Source organism: Carcharhinus amblyrhynchos, chromosome 4, assembly GCF_965287045.1.
Source record: "Carcharhinus amblyrhynchos chromosome 4, sCarAmb.v2.hapA, whole genome shotgun sequence".
Classification (NCBI taxonomy): domain Eukaryota; kingdom Metazoa; phylum Chordata; class Chondrichthyes; order Carcharhiniformes; family Carcharhinidae; genus Carcharhinus; species Carcharhinus amblyrhynchos.
The window spans coordinates 16,258,173-16,275,934 of record NC_137327.1 but is presented as its reverse complement, the minus strand read 5'-3'; the positions used below and the strand labels follow the sequence as shown (position 1 = coordinate 16,275,934).

The 17,762-nt window shown below is 43.9% G+C and overlaps 1 protein-coding gene across 1 annotated transcript in view; it reads left to right on the top strand.

Annotated features, from left to right (window-relative positions):
* The window catches only part of wfdc1 (WAP four-disulfide core domain 1), a 61,849-nt gene that overhangs the window by 30,006 nt on the left and 14,081 nt on the right, over positions 1-17,762 (top strand). The window contains 1 exon segment of the mRNA XM_080186746.1: positions 3,397-3,447. Within this exon segment, the coding sequence (XP_080042872.1) occupies positions 3,397-3,447 (51 nt within the window).

The window sequence follows — 17,762 nt, the reverse complement described above, 5'->3', positions numbered from 1 at the left end:
TGCTAGTTTATATTGCCGAAAGAGGGGAAACTGTAGTATTTATGACTCCCTCCAGATATCTTAAATCTCAATTTTAAAAGATAGCTTTTGGAGCTTTTTGAGGTGGAGAGGTTCTTCCCGCTCAGAAAGGACAGCAGGACTAGAGGGCACAACCTCAAGATAAGGGGGGGGGAGGGGCAGTTTAGAACAGAGTTGAGGAGGAACTTCTTCACTCAAAGGGTGGTGAATCTCTGGAATTCTCTGCCCGTTGAAGTGGTGGAGGCTACCTCGCTAAATATATTTAAGATGCTGGTAGATAGGTTTTTGGTAGGCAAGGGGATTAAGGGTTATGGGGAGAAAGCGGGAAAGTGGAACTGAGCCACGACAGATCAGCCATGATCTTATTGAATGGCGGGGCAGGCTCAAAGGGCTAGATGGCCTACTCCTGCTCCTATTTCTTATGTTCTTATGAGCTAGGCCAGCACTGTCTGGGGTGGAGTGGGGAGGGCGGAATCCCCTCTACAAGATAGTCTGTGGCTGCTCCTGCATTCAGGAAGGGTCTCTAGGTCTGCCTGGACCAGTTGTACCACCTCCATTGGTTCTCACCGAGATACTACTCACGGTGTGCAGGCAGGAAGCCCTAACCCTCTACATAAATGGCCTGTAAATAAGATGGAGCTCAGGAAGCACCACATGAGCCAAGGGAACCGCTTGATTCCTAAATTTTACAGGATGGATGTTTCTGAAAGGGGTGGCACGTTGCACAGTAGTTTGCACTGCTACCGCACAGCGCCAGGGACCCAGGTTCAATTCTGGCCTCGGGTCATGTCTGTATGGAGTTTGCACATTCACCCACATTTGCATGGGTTTTTGTGGATTGTTCCGATTTCCTCCCACAGACCAAAGGTGTGCAGAATAGGTTAATTGGCCATGCTAAGTTGACCCTAGTGCCTGGGGATTAGCAGGGTAAATATGTGGGGTTATGGGAGCAGGGCTTGGGTGGGATTGTGGTCAGTGCAGACTTGATGAGCTGAATGGCCACCTTCTGCACTGTAGGGAAACTATGAAAGAGGCAGAGAGTAAAGAGCGATGCTGTGATGTGCTGATGTGCCTGGATATAGTTGTATCCAACTCTGTAGCCTCAGACAGATTACATTGGTGTCCTGATACGCAGTATTACTTTTTGCAAAGTAGCTAAGTATTACCTTTTGCAAAGTAGCTCAGTAAATTGGTTCATTATGAGCTTTGTTGAATAAGAGGCAAAGGTGACTCCTACAAACCTTGAACTGATAGTGTCATCCAACACATTTATTAATGGAAAATAATAACAGCTTCTCATGTTTCAACTTACTTGATAGGATGAATCATTTTTTCTGACAATTTCATCTCTATGAAAGATGGAAATATTGCTCTTGAGTTCCTCGGCTGCCCTGTGTTGTTCAGTGCAGGACATGCCATTCCCTTCCCTGCAATAAAGGCATTACCTGAATGAGTCATTCGCTGGCCTCTTGGTATATTTTTCAAAGGAACATTTAGAAAGCTGCAAATCATTATGCCTGTCTCATTTTCAATACTGTAGAAGCAGCAAAGTTCCTGCCAGCTAATGGATGTGATCCCAATCATAAGCAATTTCAACTTTTGGAACCTTAATGTCAGAACATTAATCGGTTAGAGCCCAGAAATACCCATGAGGTCAGTACATTTATGGCAGAGTATTTGGCCTTCCTGCTATACCCAATGTCTTGTCAAGTGTTCACCCGATCAAAAAATCAATGTTATTGTCTTGCTTTAGAAATCTTAACCAGGTTAACATGTTGCCACAATAGGTAATTCAAACTTTATAGTTTTAGATCCAATCAGCTATAGCTCACTAAAAGTTATGTCAATATTATTTCTTGGTCATCCAAAAACTTCTGAACTGGGGCCTTGTTGCGTTGAATGTCTATGCATCAGAAGAAAGGGGGTTATTACCACTCCACTGCAGTATTGAGAGAATGGCACACTTTCAGATGGGCCATCCTTCTGAAGCAAAGTTTAAACTGGGGCCTGTCTGTTCTCTTGGATGAAATTTAAAGATCCCATGGCACTATACGAAGAGGTGAATGGGGCTGTTCTTCCAAATGTTCTGCTCAATTATTCTCTCTCAATCAACATTACTAAAACATTTTATTTGGTGATTAACTCATTGCTATTTGTGGGACTTTGCACTGTGCACATTGTCAGCCACATTTCCTATATTACAACAGTAACTACACTTGCATTGTTTGTAAGCCCTTTGGGACTCCTGAAGTCATGAAAATCCCTACAGTACTGAAGGAGGCCATTCAGCCCACCGAGTCTGAACCCACCACAATCCCACCCAGGCCCAATTCACGTAATCTCACACATTTACCCTGCTTATCCCCCTGACACCAGGTTCTATTTAGCATGGCCAATCAACCTAACCCACATATCTTTGGACCCTCCGGGGGGGAACCAGAACACCCGGAGGAAACCCATGCAGACACAGCTAGAAAGTGCAAACTCCACACAGACAGTGACCCAAGGCCGGAATTGAAGCTGGATCCCTGGCATTGTGAGGCAGCAGTTCTAACCGCTGTGCCATCCTCAGGTATGAAGTATATCGTGACTTCATTAAAGGGATGCCATATATGCATATTTTTATTATTTTAAGGAATAGACCTTCATAATTAGTGCAACATATTCACGGTCACCTTTATCCTTGAATTATTATATTTAAAGTAAGTCCTTTTTTATGGTTTAAGGCCTTTTTATTATTCAAAGAAATAAGGCCCTAATTCAGAGGCTTTTAGATGACCAACAAACAATACTGACCTACAGGGAAACTCAATGTTCCAAAACTGTTCCTATATATTATCTGAATTAGCATGAAAGGACATATTATTTAAGCCAGGAACCCTACAATTTTCTCAACTCTTGAGGTAAAAATGAATCTATACACATCAGAAAACAACAAACTATTTTGACAGATAGGGGGCGATTCTCCCAAAAAAATTCAAAATGTCAAATTTGTGTTAAGAACTGGAGTAAATCCTGTTGGTTTGTCCAATGGGAGTTTCAAAACTCTGTGCACTACAGAGTGCACTAGCGTGTATCACACTGAAAATCTGGGGGCCTATCCTCGCTGAACAGGCCTGCAGTATAACGCATAGCACCGTTTTCTGGTGTGGAGCTATTGGCACTGGAAATCCAGCGCCCGGAGACTGGCGGAGGCCGTGACACCCAGCGGAAAGCCCACGACACGGCTTCCACTTGCGTCTCCCAGCCCACTGTGCGACAAAAGCAACACAGCAGCTAGAAGAATCACCTCATAACGTTGAAAGAGAGAATGATTTAGCGATCATTTCTGTATTTTCTCAAAAGTTATTTCTAATTACTCTAAATGTCTGTTTGCAGATGGACGCAATTTAAGACCGAAAATGTACAAGGACTATAAGGATTATTTTGGTAAGAATTTTGAGTAGTTAGTTGAACAGTGTGTGCGCTGATCACATGTTATGTGTTACATGTTATGTTGCAATCCCCATGGAGAACAATAACTTTTCAAAAAAAAGAAAATGAATCTTCTATTCTCAGTGACCAATAGAAAGGATCGCACAAGATTTTACATTTGAGGACTTTTTCCTGTAACAAACTAAAATCAACATAGGTGAAATAGACTTAATAGACAACTAATATACCAAACAGCAGGAAAAAAGTACTTCCCCATTAATTAATTAATACAAACAAAACATTTTATAATCCTTTTTTATTCATTTGTGGGAGATGGATGTCTCTGGCTGGCCAGCATTTATTGCCCATCCCTAGTTACCCTTGTGAAGGTGGTGGTGAGTTCCCTTCTTGAATCGCTGAAGTCCACGTTCTATAGATTGAACCACAATACTGTTAGGGAATTCCAGGATTTTGACCCAGTGACTACAAAGGAACGGTGATATATTTCCAAGTCAGGATGGTAAGTGGCTTGGAGGGGAACTTGCAGGTGGTGGTGTTCCCACGTATCTGCTGCCCTTGACCTTCTAAGTGGAAGTGGTCGTGGGTGCTGTCGAAGGATCTTTGCTGAATTGCTGCAGTGCATCTTGTAGATAGTAGGCACTGCTGCTACAGTATGTTGGTGATGGAGGGAGTGCATGTTTGTAGATGTGGTGCCAATCAAGTGGGCTGCTTTGTCCTGGATGGTGTTAAGCTTCTTGAGTGTTGTTGGATCTGCACCCATCCAGGCAATTGGAGAGTTTTCCATCACAGTCCTGACTTGTACCTTGACATTGAATAATGTGCAACATTTGCACGTTTTGCCACACTTTCAGCAAATATGTAGCCTTGAAATTAAGTGCAGCACTCTTCCCAGCTTTGCAGCAGACTCCCTTCTCCTGCAATACCAATGTGAGTCTTAGTGTTGTTTGAAGGTCATTTCACCCAGTATAGTGAAAATCTGGAACTGACTTCCACCAGCAAGGGCCTTAAATCTTCACAAGTCTCATCTTTTCAAGCAGAAAACCATTCCCTTTGGCAACCTGTTTGATGGCTAGCACAAAACAGTTCTTTACATTTGCTTGTCACAGCAGCAGCTGCTGTTCCATCTCCCTCTCTAGTTTTCTGAATATGAGTCTGAGAGTCTATATCCAGAAAGAGCAGCTACCCTTCTTTTAGATCAAGGAATGAAAAATGGGGTTTGATTTTCAATAGATTTTGGCCTGAGCCTCTTTCCCCATAGCAATCAACTCACATGAACCTCTCTCCAGACAGAATTCAGTATGATTTTACGATCCAGGGCATTCCGTTTTACCTTGGATCAAAGGAGACAGTTTAAAACATAGCCACCATAAAAAGCCTTGCATTTGTAACATATGGAGGATTTATTCCTCCCTTAAGTACAAAAGACTGAATTTTATTAGAAATTCAAAGGCATGAGAATAATCTGAGCTGGGTTTTCCTCCAATGCAATGACAGTAAAGCTTTGTTGGAGTGAGATATTCTCCACAGGCCTATTTACTGTTGTCAGGATAATATAAATATGGAGGGAACACGCCTAGGCCATGTGGGGCACCACTGATATCCATCTCGAGCAAGAAGGGAAATTGCTACTATGATCAACAATAAAAATGTAAAATGGGTTAATTTATTTAAATGTTTGAATTTGACTAAGGCCATCACTCATTATCACCCAAGTCTAAGTCTTCACACAGTATCTAATTGCTATGCTAATGATACAAACACCACATGACACAAGGGGAAGCGGGGTGAGGGGGCACATATTTTCTTCATTAATATGACATTTCAACACACCTATCCAGATTTGCTGGAAGAAAACCTGGGAAATATAGATGACTTACAATGCTTCAGAATCAGTCCTGGCTGATTTGCATCCTTCCCAGCCATCCAAAAAATGAGCAGTAAAGAGTGGAAAGCGCTTTTAATTTCAGAAAGCTACAGCCAATAGTGAAACGCAAGGGTTAAAGAACTAAGTGCTGTTTTATTTTCGCAAGTGTATGCATGTATTTTGTAAATTCAAGTTTATGTTTTGTTACACATTTCCTTACAAAAAGTTTATGATGCAGTGGGATTCTTACCAAGGTTATACATATCATAGAATCATAGAATCCCTACAGTGCAGAAGGAGGCCAATCTGTCCATCATGTTTGCACTAACCCTCTCTGAGAGACTATCTTGCCCAGGCCCTCTGCCCCTCCCTATTCCCACAAACCCACACATTTACCATGGCTAACCCATCTAACCTACACACCTTAAGACACTAAGGGGCAATCTTACCATGGCCAATCCACTTAACATGCACATCTTTCGACCATGGCAAGAAACCGGAATACCCGGAGGAAAGCCATATAGACATGGGGAGAACGTACACGCTTCACGCAGACAGTCACCCAAGCCTGGAATTGAACCCGGATTCTTGGTGCTATGAAGTAGCAGTGCTAACCATTCCACCCAGAGGTATGCTAACAGAAGTACCAGCACTTGATTTCACTCGGCTTCCAAGAAGAGTCCTTTGGTTGATTTTCAATGTGTTGCTCTGGTGTAAAAGTGGCATTGCAATCCACTCAGTTTTTTATTTCCTCTGCGATTAACTGTACAAAAGTCCAAACATCAGATTGACCATCTACCCTCCAGCTCCTTGATATCGCTCCTGAAGTGTTGAATGTCAATGATTTGGAATAAAAACAGAAAATGCTGGAGAAACCCAGCAGGTCTGGCAGCATCTGTGGGGAGAGAAACAGAGTTAATGTGTTGTGCTCTTTTTGGATACCAATGGCAGAACTCAAGCCGTTGTTAATTTATGCTGTAAAACATGAAAATAAAACTGTAAGCAATGAATAAGACAATACCATCAGTCATGTACCATATACAGCCTGTGGTATGAGCTTGATCTATAATAGCACCACCATGCAGCAAATCAGGGCTAATAAATTCCCACCTTACTAACTGAGCACCACTCCTCCAGTAGATGAGGCCATTTTGTATACTTTTTTTACTCATTAGTACTGAATGCAATACTCCATATGTTGGTAAAGCCCTAGCATAATTTATCCTCTATTGTTTTTGTATCTCCTAATGTTTCATTTGTTTTGCTGTACTATATAGACATTGAGAGTGATGAATTTGTGAGCACTCCTAAATTAATTTCCAAATCTACCTTTCTGAATTCAGTTCTACTGTTTTTAAAAATCACCTTTTCCCACTAATGTACATTATATTTATAAAATTCAAATTTAATTGGCCATTGGGTGATGAAGTGACACAGTGGTTAGTACTGCTGTCTCACGCCGCCAGGGACCCAGATTCAATTCTGGCCTTGGGTTACCGTGTGAAATTTGTATGTTCTCCCCGTGTCTGCGTGGGTTTCCTCCCACAATCCAAAGGTGTGCAGGTTAAGTGGACTGATCATGCTAGTCTCACAAGATGTGTAGGTTAAATGGATTAGCCATGGTAGATGAGCAGGGTTACAGAGGTAGAGTGGGGGAGTGGGCCCGGATATAATTTTTTTTTGAGCTTCACTGAATCTCCAATGGGCCAATTGGCCTCCTTTTGCACTGTAGATTTGCTCATCCAATATTTCTGGAAACCTTTTATAGTATCCCCTGTCTCTACGTCTCTTTTAGTATTGTTGGAAAACTTGACAGCTTATCTTTGTTTTCTAATTCACGTAAATTAAAAACAATAACAATCTACTCAGTTTCATCCAGCAGATTAATATAACTTCCTATGAGATCCCATTTCCTATATGTAACAAAATTCCATTCAATCACACAGTTGTGAATTTCATTTAATTAGAAGTCCTTCAAGTGTTAGAAGCAAATTGCTTCTAACGCTATCACGTTGGCTTTATTTGCAAGATTTTCAAAAGATGCCACATAGGTTGGTCAACCACATTAACCTGTCTAATATCTACACCTCCCTCATTACAGTACCTTCCAGTGGGCTGATAAGTTCATGTTAATATTAGGCATTAAGTTCAATATAAATTGCAAGTATAGGTCAGTCTTTAACCATTACGGTGCATGACTTCAATGGAAACAATTTGTACCTTACCTTGGTGTGCATAGCAACTTGGCTAAGCTTTCATATAAATTGATTTCAAAGGGATAAAAGCATAGGGATGTCAGAGCATAAGGCGGGCGAGCAGAAGTAAACCATTCTGTCCAATGAGATCATGACTGATAGTAATCGTCAACTCCACTTTCCTGCCTTATCCCTACAAACCTTGATTCTCTTACTGATTAAAAATCTGTCTATCTCAGCCTTGAACATACTAAATGATGCAACCCCTGTCGCCCTATGTGGTAAAGAATTCCACACACTCAGCACTTCTGAGAGATGAAATTCCTCATCTTCATCTTAATTACTCTGAGATTACGCCTTCTGGTCCTAGATTCTCTGTAAGAAGACTCACAACACCAAGTTAAAGTCAAACAGGTTTATTTGGTAGCACAAGCCACTAGCTTTCGGAGCACTGTTCCTTCATCAGGCAATTGGGATATCAGTTCACAAACAGGGCATATAAAGACACAAACTCAATTTACAAAATAATGGTTGGAATGCAAGTCTTTACAGGTAATCAAGCCTTAAAGTTACTTTGAGAGGGTTAAGCACAGGTTAAAGAGATTGTATTGTCTCCAGCCAGGACAATTAGTGAGATTTTGCAAGCCCAGGCAAGCCGTGGGGGTAACAGTTTGACATGAACCCAAGATCTCAGTTGAGGCCGTCCTCATGTGTGCGGAACTTGGCTTTCAGTCTCTACTCAATGACTCTGTCGTGTGTCATGAAGGCTGTCTTGGAGAATGCTTAGCCAGAGATCAGAGGCCAAATGCCCGTGACTGCTGAAGTGTTCCCGAACAGGAAAAGACCACTCTTGCCTGGTGATTGTCGAGCGGTGTTCATTCATCTGTTGTCGTAGTGTCTGCATGGTATCCTCAATGCACTATGCCTTGGGACATCCTTTTCCTGCAGCGTATCAGGCAGACAACGTTGGCCGAGTTGTAAGTGTATGTACCATGTACCTGGTGGATGATGTTCTCACGTGAATTGATGGCATGTGTTGATGATCCGGCACATCTTGCAGAGTTGCTGTGGCAGGTCTGTCTGGTGTTGTGGTCACTGTTCTCCTGAAGGCTGGGTAGTTTGCTGTGACAATGTCCTGTTTGAGGTTGTGCGGTTGTTTGAAGGCAAGAAGCGGGGATGTGGTGATGGCCTTGGCGAGATGTTTGTTTTCATTGATGATATGTTGAAGGCTCCGGAGGAGATGTCATAGCTTGTCCGCTCCAGGGAAGTACTGGACGACAAAGAGTACTCTGTCCGCTGTGTCCCGTGTTTGTCTACTGAGAAGGTAGGTGTGGTTTTTCGCTGTGGCACATTGGAACTGTTGATCAATGAGTCAAACACCATATCCTGTTCTTAAGAGGGCATCTTTCAGCCTCTGGAGGTATCTGTTACCCATCCTCCTCATCTGAGCAGATCCTGTGTATACAGAGGGCTTGTCCTTAGGGGATGGCTTCTTTAACATGTTTAAGGTGGAAGCTGGAGAATTGGAGCATCGTGAGGTTATCCGCAGGCTTGTGGTACAGTGAAGTGCTGAGGTGGCCATCCGTGATGGAGGTGCGTGTGTCCAAGAATGCAACCGATTCCAGAGACTAGAACATGGTGAGTCTGATGGTGGGATTGAACTTGTTGATGTCATCATAAAGCTGTTCAGTGATTGTTCACTATGAGCCCAAAAGAAAAAATATCATCGGTGTATCTAGTGTATAGCATAGGTTGAAGGTCCTGTGCTGTGGAGAGTTCTTGTTCAAAGATGTTGGCATATTGAGGTGCATATTTTGTCCCCATGGCTGTTCCACGTGTCTGGATGAAGAACTGGTTTTGAAGGTGAAGACATTGCGGTCCAGGTTGAAGCTGATGAGTTGTAAAATTGCATCTGGAGATTGGCAGTTGTCAGTGTTGAGGCATTTGCAGCAATGCCATTGTCGTGGGGGATGCTGGTGTAGAGTGTCGAGACATCCATTGTGACCAGGAGTGCTCTTGGTTCAATTGCTCCTTTTGTGCTGCGTTTCTGTAGGAAGTCCGTAGTGTGGTGACAAAAGCTGGGAGTTCTTTGTACAATGGGTTTACCTTATTGTAGCTGGAGAGGTTCTCGCACAGGGCCTCTTTGCCAGATACGATGAGATGGCCGGGTATGTTTGCGTTGTGTATCTTCAGGAGGCAGTAAAGATCTCCAACGCGGGGAGTACATGGGATGAGAGCACGGAGGGTGCTCTGCAAGTCTGGATCAAATGTCTTGATCAGTCTGTTGAATTGGTGGATGTATTCTTTGGTCAGATCTGGGGGTAACTGGATGTAGTATTCCTTGTTCAGTTGTCGGTACACTTCTTTGCAATAATCTGTTCTGTCCAGTATGATGATGGCCCCTTCTTTGTCTACTGGTTTGATGACGATATTGCAGTTGGTCTTGAGAGCGCGGATGGTGTTGCGTTATGCTTGGGTGATGTTCGGGGCTGTCTTGTGAGTGCGGCTTATGAATCTGGCATTGATGCACCTTCTGACAGCTTGGGCATAATGTCAAGTCGAGGGCAGCGACCTTCCAGAGGAGTCCAATTTGACTCTTTCCTCTTCGGTCGCTCACCGCAGATCTCTTTGTCAGCTGTTCCAGTTCATTGGCTGTCTCATTGTGTTTGCTGTTGGCTCTTGGGGTTTGTGGAAGAACTCCCGGAGCCTCATTCACCTGATGAATTCCTCTGCCTCTGCTGCAACACTGATGGGGTCTATTTTGGTGGTGGGGCAGAAATTGAGCCTCTGGCTGGGAACTTCGATTTTATCTGGTTGAAGTGTGTAGTCCGACAAGTTGACAGTAGACTTCCCTGCAGTGGTACTGGTTTCTACTGTCCCACTCTCCCACAGGGGGAAACAGCCTCTCAGCATCTACCCTGTTAAGCCCCTTGGGAATCCTATATGTCTCAACAAGGTTATCTCTCATTCTTCTAAACTCCAATCTACTTAACCTCTCCTCTTAGGAAAATCCCTCCATATCCAGTATCAGCATAGTGAACCTTCTCAAACAACTGGGGAAAAAGAATGGGTGAACCCTGAGCCACACCTTTACAAAAGCATTGTTAATGTGCAGATGTCCATTGTTTAACAAGTTTATTTATTAGCATCACAAGTAAGCTTATATTAACATTGCAATGAGGTTAATGTGAAAATCCCCCAGTCATCACACCATGGCGCCTGTTCGGATACACTGAGAGAGAACTTAGCATGGCCAATACACCTAACCACCATATCTATCAGACTGTGGGAGGAAACTGGAGCACCTAGAGGAAACCCACGTATTCACAGGGAGAACGTGCAGACTCTGCACAGACCGTGACCCAAGCTGAGAATCAAACCCAGGTCCTTGGCATTGTGAGGCAACAGTGCTGACCTCTGTGCCACTATTGGCATATAAGAGGGAGAAATTTAATGTACATTTCTGCTAAAATACATTCTTTTATTCAAGCAGAGAGCACCAATGACATCATTGGTGAGGGAGGATTTGCTAAATACGGTAATAGGAGGGAGTTACATTTATATCAGTCGGTATGATCACATTCCACTTCACTTGAAATTTCAACTGCCTTTATTAATTCTCCTCCCTCACATTGTTAAACTGAAAGGCTCCATCAAACCAGCTTACTAATTGGTTTGAAACATTTTTTATAATGTGAAAAGCCGAAGCTCATTTTTAAAGTCAAACGTAATTGCATTTTGCAACAAGGGAGCATAACTTTAGGCTTAACACTTTTAACAAAATGGGGAGTTTGCAAGATTTTGTTTTATGCAATGAGCTATTAGAATATGGAATGCATTACCAGAAGTGATGGTTGAAATGAAGTAAGTCCTGATATTTAAAAGGGAATTAAGCATGAAGAAAAATGTTAAGGGAATGGTGGGGGTGGGAGAGCAGCAAAGTAAGATTGGTTAACTTGTTCTATGGAGCTAACACTGGTCCAGACCAAATTCTGTTCTGAAATTTCAATCAATCTAATTCTTTAAAGTTATCACTCTTTAATGTACAGATAGCATTCTCTCCATAAATGAACTATATATCCTCATACTAAAATTGCTTACTACTGTATAGGTCTTCTAGTTTTCAGCTGTGACTTATGGTGGCTGAGTGGGAACAATGATAAGATCGTGGCTTCAGGGATTTGAGCACAAACCCAAATTGGCACAATAGTACAAACCTGAGGAAATGCAATACTATTGAAGTCGCCATATTTTGGATTAGATGTCAAAACAAGGCTCTATCTGCCCCTTCAAGTGAATGCCACTGTTCAAAGAGTAGGGAAGTTCCTCCTTTTGTTTAGGTTCTTAGCCAAGCTAAATGCCAACAACCCCCCCTCCCCCACAAGCCAATACACCATCCCCATCCCCCACCATGCCACTGGATTTCATTGTTTTATTGCTGTTTTGTGGGAGCTTGCTGTACATAATTTTGTTGACTTTTTTTATTCAATCATGGGATGTGGGCATCACTAGCGGGGGCAGCATTTATTGTCTGTCCCTAATTGCTATTGAACTGAGAGAGGTCATTTCAGGGGACATTTTAAGAGTCAACCACATTGCTGTGGATCTGGAGTCACATATAACATAGAATTCCGATAGTGCAGAAGAAGGCCATTCTGCCCATTGCGACTGTACCCACCACAATCTCACCCAGGCCCTATTCCCGCAACCTGCACATATACCCTGCTCATCCCCTGACACTAGGGACAATTTAACATGGCCAATCAACCTACCCCACACATCTTTAGGAGGAAACCAGAGCACCCGAAGGAAACCCACACAGACACAGGGAGAACATTCAAACTCAGCACATACAGTGACCCAAGCTGAAATTGAACCTGTGTCTCTGGCGCTGTGAGGCAGCAGTGCTAACCACTGTGCTGCCATATATTTTTCATCCTACAATCATGCAGCCAGATAGGTAAGAATAGCAGATTTCCTTCCCTAACGTGAATCAAATTGTTTTTTATAACAATCAGCAATGATTTCGTGATCATCATTAGACTTAGATTTCAGATTTTTAATTAGATTCAAATTTCTGCCTTGGTGGGATTTGAACCTGGGTACCCAAAGCCTTACCGTGGATCTTTGGATTACTAATCCAGTGGCAATACCACCATGCCACTGCTTCCCCTTTATTTCCTACTTTGCAACAATGACTCCACTTAAAGTTTGTTATTGATTGTAAATCGTTTTTTTGACATCCTGAGTTTGTGAAAATTAAATCTTTTCTATTCTGATCCTTTTACTTTCTGTATAAATTGATTCCTCTAAGCTTAATCTCCAAGGTAGATGGCGCTGTTGTGTGCTTGTCACTGAGACCTTGCAGCTTCAACCCACAAAAGTTGCAGGGTAGCAACCGTGTTACAGCTCAGTTCAAAGTTTCAAGGTCATTTGCCTCCCAGTGCTGTGACTGCCACCTCTCACACTTGCCACCTTCTGCCCCACTCTCCTGAGCTGCAGTGTCCTGTAGAATTGGATCCTTACACTGCAATCCCCATCCAGGGTCAACAATCCTGGGCAGCATGGTAGCACAGTGGTTAGCACTGCTGCTTCACAGCTCCAGGGACCTGGGTTCATTCCTGGCTCGGGTCACTGTGTGGAGTTCGCACATTCTCCTTGTGTCTGCATGGGTTTCCTCCGGGTGCTCCGGTTTCCTCCCACAGTCCAAAGATGTGCAGGTTAGGTTGATTGGCTGTGCTAAAATTGCTCCTTAGTGTCCTGGGATGTGTAGGTTAGAGGGATTAGCGGATAAATGTATGGGGATATGGCCTGGATGGGACTGTGGTCGGTGCAGACTCAATGGGTCAAAGGGCCTGTTTCTGCACTGTAGGGTTCTATGTTCTAACCTCCCCCCCCCTCATCCCCGCCTCCCTGGTGAAACTTGGAGGGTTTCTCCATTAATTTAAATAATATGCCCTTTCACATTTTATTGTATTTCTCCAATCCAACCACTAGCATCAAAAGAGGATAAGTTATATTTCATTTCTGCACTGCTTTGGTTAGACCCACCCCGCACCCTGCCGCCACCCCCCACCCCCCATGTGGAGCACTACATTTTGGCACAGTGGTTAGCACTGCTGCCTCATGGCACCAAGGTTCGATTCCCGGCTTGGGTCACACTCTGTGTGCAGTTTGCACGTTCTCCCTATGTTTCCCATAGTCCAAAGATGGGTGGGTTAGGTGCATTGGCCATGCTTAATCTTTGGACTATGGGAGGAAACCAGAACACCCAGAGGAAACCCACGCAGACACAGGGAGAACATGCAAACTCCACACAGAGAGTGACCCAAGCCGGGAATTGAACTGGGTCCCTGGTGCTGTGAAGCAGCAGTGCTGACTACTGTGCCAAAATGTAATGCTCCGTATGGGGGGGGTGAGGGGTCTGACCAACACAATGCAGGAATGAAATATAACTTTTGATGCTAGTGGTTGGATTGGAGAAGGATAATGACATGTGAAAGGGCATGTTATTTAAATAAATGGAGAAACCCTCAAAGTTTCACCGGTGGTGGGGGGGAGGGGGGTGGTGGTGGTGGGCGTGTTGACCCTGTGTTCCATTGGGTGTAGCAGGTTTAGGGTTAATCTTGTTGACCTGTTTAAAATTTTATTAGGATTTAGCTGACAGGCTATCCTCTCTGGTTGGGGCATCCAGAATGTGGAAGCAAAATCTTAAAATTAGAGATATGCTTTTTGAGGGGGCAATCAGGAAATATTTGTCATAAATGATAATGGAAATTTGGAATAGTCTCATGCAAAGTGTTGTTGATGCTGTTTTTGATGATCAGAATCAAGATTGGCCAGTTTTTATTCAGTCAGAGCATCAAGGAAAATGGATCAAAGATAGGCACATTGAGCAAAAGTATAGATCAGCTGTGATCCAGTTGAATGGAAGCAAGTCTTGAGAGGCTGAATAGCTTATTCCTGTTCCTGTGATCCATCCATCTCCTGAGCCCACCATAACAACATTTTAAATGTAACCATCTTATTAGGTTCTGCATTTGTAACACGAGTCATACAACTTTATAGCATTTATTAAGTGATAAACACCAGGTATTACAATGAGGAGCTTGTGTTAATTTGCCTAACAAGCAGATGGCATCAGGTACTAGCTGATCATCTTATTGGACAACCGGGGCAGTATCCTCCGTAATCAACTCCACCCCCGCCAAGAAACAAAATATCTAAAATCTTTTTAAAGGGACACAAACAATAAGCACTGTTACCCACATCATGCAAAGAGAAAGGAAACGCATCCAATTAAATCAAAATATTACTTACACTGGAAACTATGCAATGCAATCCCTTTGATGTCTTCCAGTTGTGGAAGGCATTGAGCAGACCAGCACATACAGTGTGGTCCTTCTGCAAGGTCACCTGTTCAAGACCATAGCTGCAGAAGAGAGGCAGTTGGTCAGAGCAGACAATCTGACCAGCCATGACTAACCTGGGTCTGTGGTTGGCCACCTCGGCAAGGCCTCGTGTACTAGAGGTTTATAGAGGTTTACATCATGGAAATAGGCCCTTTGGCCCAACTTGTCCATGTCGCCTTTTTTTTAAAACACCTAAGCTAATCCCAATTGCCCACATTTGGCCTATATCCCTCTATACCCATCATATCCATATGACTGTCAAAATGCTTTTTAAAAGACAAAATTGTACCCGCCTCTACTACTACCTCTGGCAGCTTGTTCCAGACACTCAGCACCCTCTGTATGAAAATATTGCCGCTCTGGTCACTTTTGTATCTCTTCCCTCTCACCTTAAACCTATGCCCTTTAATTTTAGACTCCCCTATCTCTGGGAAGAGATATTGACTATCTAGCTGATCTGAGCTCCTCACTATTTTATAGACCTCTATAGGATCACTCCTCAGCCTCCTATGCTCCAGAGGAAAAAGTCTCAGTTTACCCAGCCTCTCCTTACAACTCAATCCATCAAGTCCTGGTAGCATCCTAATAAATCTTTTCTGCACTCTTTCTAGTTTAGTAATATCCTTTCTGTAATATTTAATAGAAATCGCTGAGCCAAAAGGTTTATGGCTTTGCTTCACTTTGGATGAAGGGCTAATGCAATCACAATCATGTGAACTAAAGACTGTAAAATACGGCGTAACTTCCACACTTAAGCACAACAAGGTGCTGCTGCGAGTTTCACTGAGGATAGGGACAGGGATTTCAATCTGCATATTGATTGGTTGACCCGTGTGGGACGCGGTGGGCTCGAGGAGGAGTTCTTGGAATGCTGCCGGGATAGTTTCCTTGAACAGTGTGTGTTGGAGCCGACGAGGGAGCGAGCTATCTTGGATCTGGTGCTATGTAATGAGGCGGGTAGAATTAGGGACCTTGTGGTGAAGGATCCTCTTGGGGAGAGTGATCATTGTATGGTGGAGTTTCTGGTGCAGATGGAGGAGGAGAAAGTGGGTTCCCAGACACGCGTCCTTTGTTTGAACAGAGGGGAGTACGGTAGGATGAGAGAAGAATTGGCGAATGTGGACTGGGGGAGTGCATCGGAAGGTAGGTCTGCTGAGGAGCAGTGGAGGATCTTTAAGGGGATCTTTCTTGGTGCTCAGCAGAAATTCATTCCGATGGTCAAAAAGGACCGGAGGAGGAGAGGTAATAAGCCGTGGGTAACGAAGGAGGTGAAGGAAAGTGTTAAATTAAAAGCGGAGGCGTTTAGAGTAGCTAAGAGTAGTGGGCGAGAAGAGGATTGGCAGAGGTTTAAATGTCAACAAAGATTGACAAAGAATTTGATAAAGAAGGGTAGGAGAAACTATGAAGCTGGGCTAGCGCTTAATATAAAAAAGGATAGCAAGAGTTTTTATAAATATATAAAAAGGAAGAGGCTGGCTAGGGTGAACATTGGACACTTAGAGGATGAGAAGGGGGACTTAGTGGTAGGGGATGGGGATATGGCTGAGGTCTTGAATAACTTTTTTGTTTCGGTCTTCACGGAGGAGGACGTGAATAATTTGCCGGGTGTTAGAGATGGAAAGGTGGTAGGACTGGAGGGTCTCAATGACATTATTGTTACTAGAGAGGCGGTGCTCGACAGACTGGAGGGACTGATTGTGGACAAGTCCCCAGGGCCGGATGGAATGCATCCGAGGGTTCTGAAAGAAATGGCGGAGGTGATAGTGGATGCCTTGGTGGTTATTTTCCAAACGTCGCTGGATTCCGGGGAAGTGCCGGAAGATTGGAAAACGGCTAATGTTACGCCGTTGTTTAAGAAGGGTGCCAGGCAAAAGGCAGGGAATTATAGGCCGGTTAGTTTAATGTCTGTTGTAGGTAAAATGTTAGAATCCGTCATCAAGGAGGAAATAGCGAGGCATCTTGAGGGGAATTGCTTGATAGAGCAGACGCAGCACGGTTTCGTTAAGGGGAAGTCGTGTCTGACAAATTTACTGGAGTTCTATGAGGATGTGTCTAGGGCGGTGGATAGAGGAGAGCTGGTGGATGTGGTCTTCCTTGATTTTCAGAAGGTGTTTGACAAGATACCTCACAAGAGGTTATTGTAGAAGGTCAGGGGACATGGAGTTAGGGGTAGGGTGTTAGCATGGATAGAGGATTGGTTGTCAAATAGGAGGCAGAGAGTGGGGGTCAATGGGTGCTATTCGGATTGGCAGTTGGTGACTAGTGGAGTGCCCCAGGGGTCAGTGCTGGGGCCTCAGCTATTTACCACTTATATAGATGATCTGGAGGAGGGAACCGAGTGTATGGTGTCGAAATTTGCTGATGACACCAAGATTGGTGGAACGGCAAATTGCACGGAGGGTGTGGAGAGTCTGCAGAAGGATCTAGATAGGCTGGGCGAATGGGCCAGGAACTGGCAAATGGAATTTAATGTTGGCAAGTGCGAGGTGGTCCACTTTGGTAGGAATAATGGTAGGAAGGATTATTACTTACGTGGCGAAAAACTGCAGCAGGCGACGGTGCAGAGGGACCTCGGGGTCCTTGTGCATGAGTCGCAAAAACCCAGCTTGCAGGTGCAGCAGGTGGTCAGGAAGGCTAATGGGATGCTGACCTTCATAGCGAGGGGGATTGAATATAAAAGTAGGGAGGTCTTGCTGCGGCTGTATAGGGCATTGGTGAGGCCGCAGCTGGAGTACTGTGTGCAGTTTTGGTCGCCGTACTTACGCAAGGATATTTTGGCCTTGGAGGAAGTGCAGAGGAGGTTTACTAGGCTGATGCCGGAGTTGAGGGGGTTGAGCT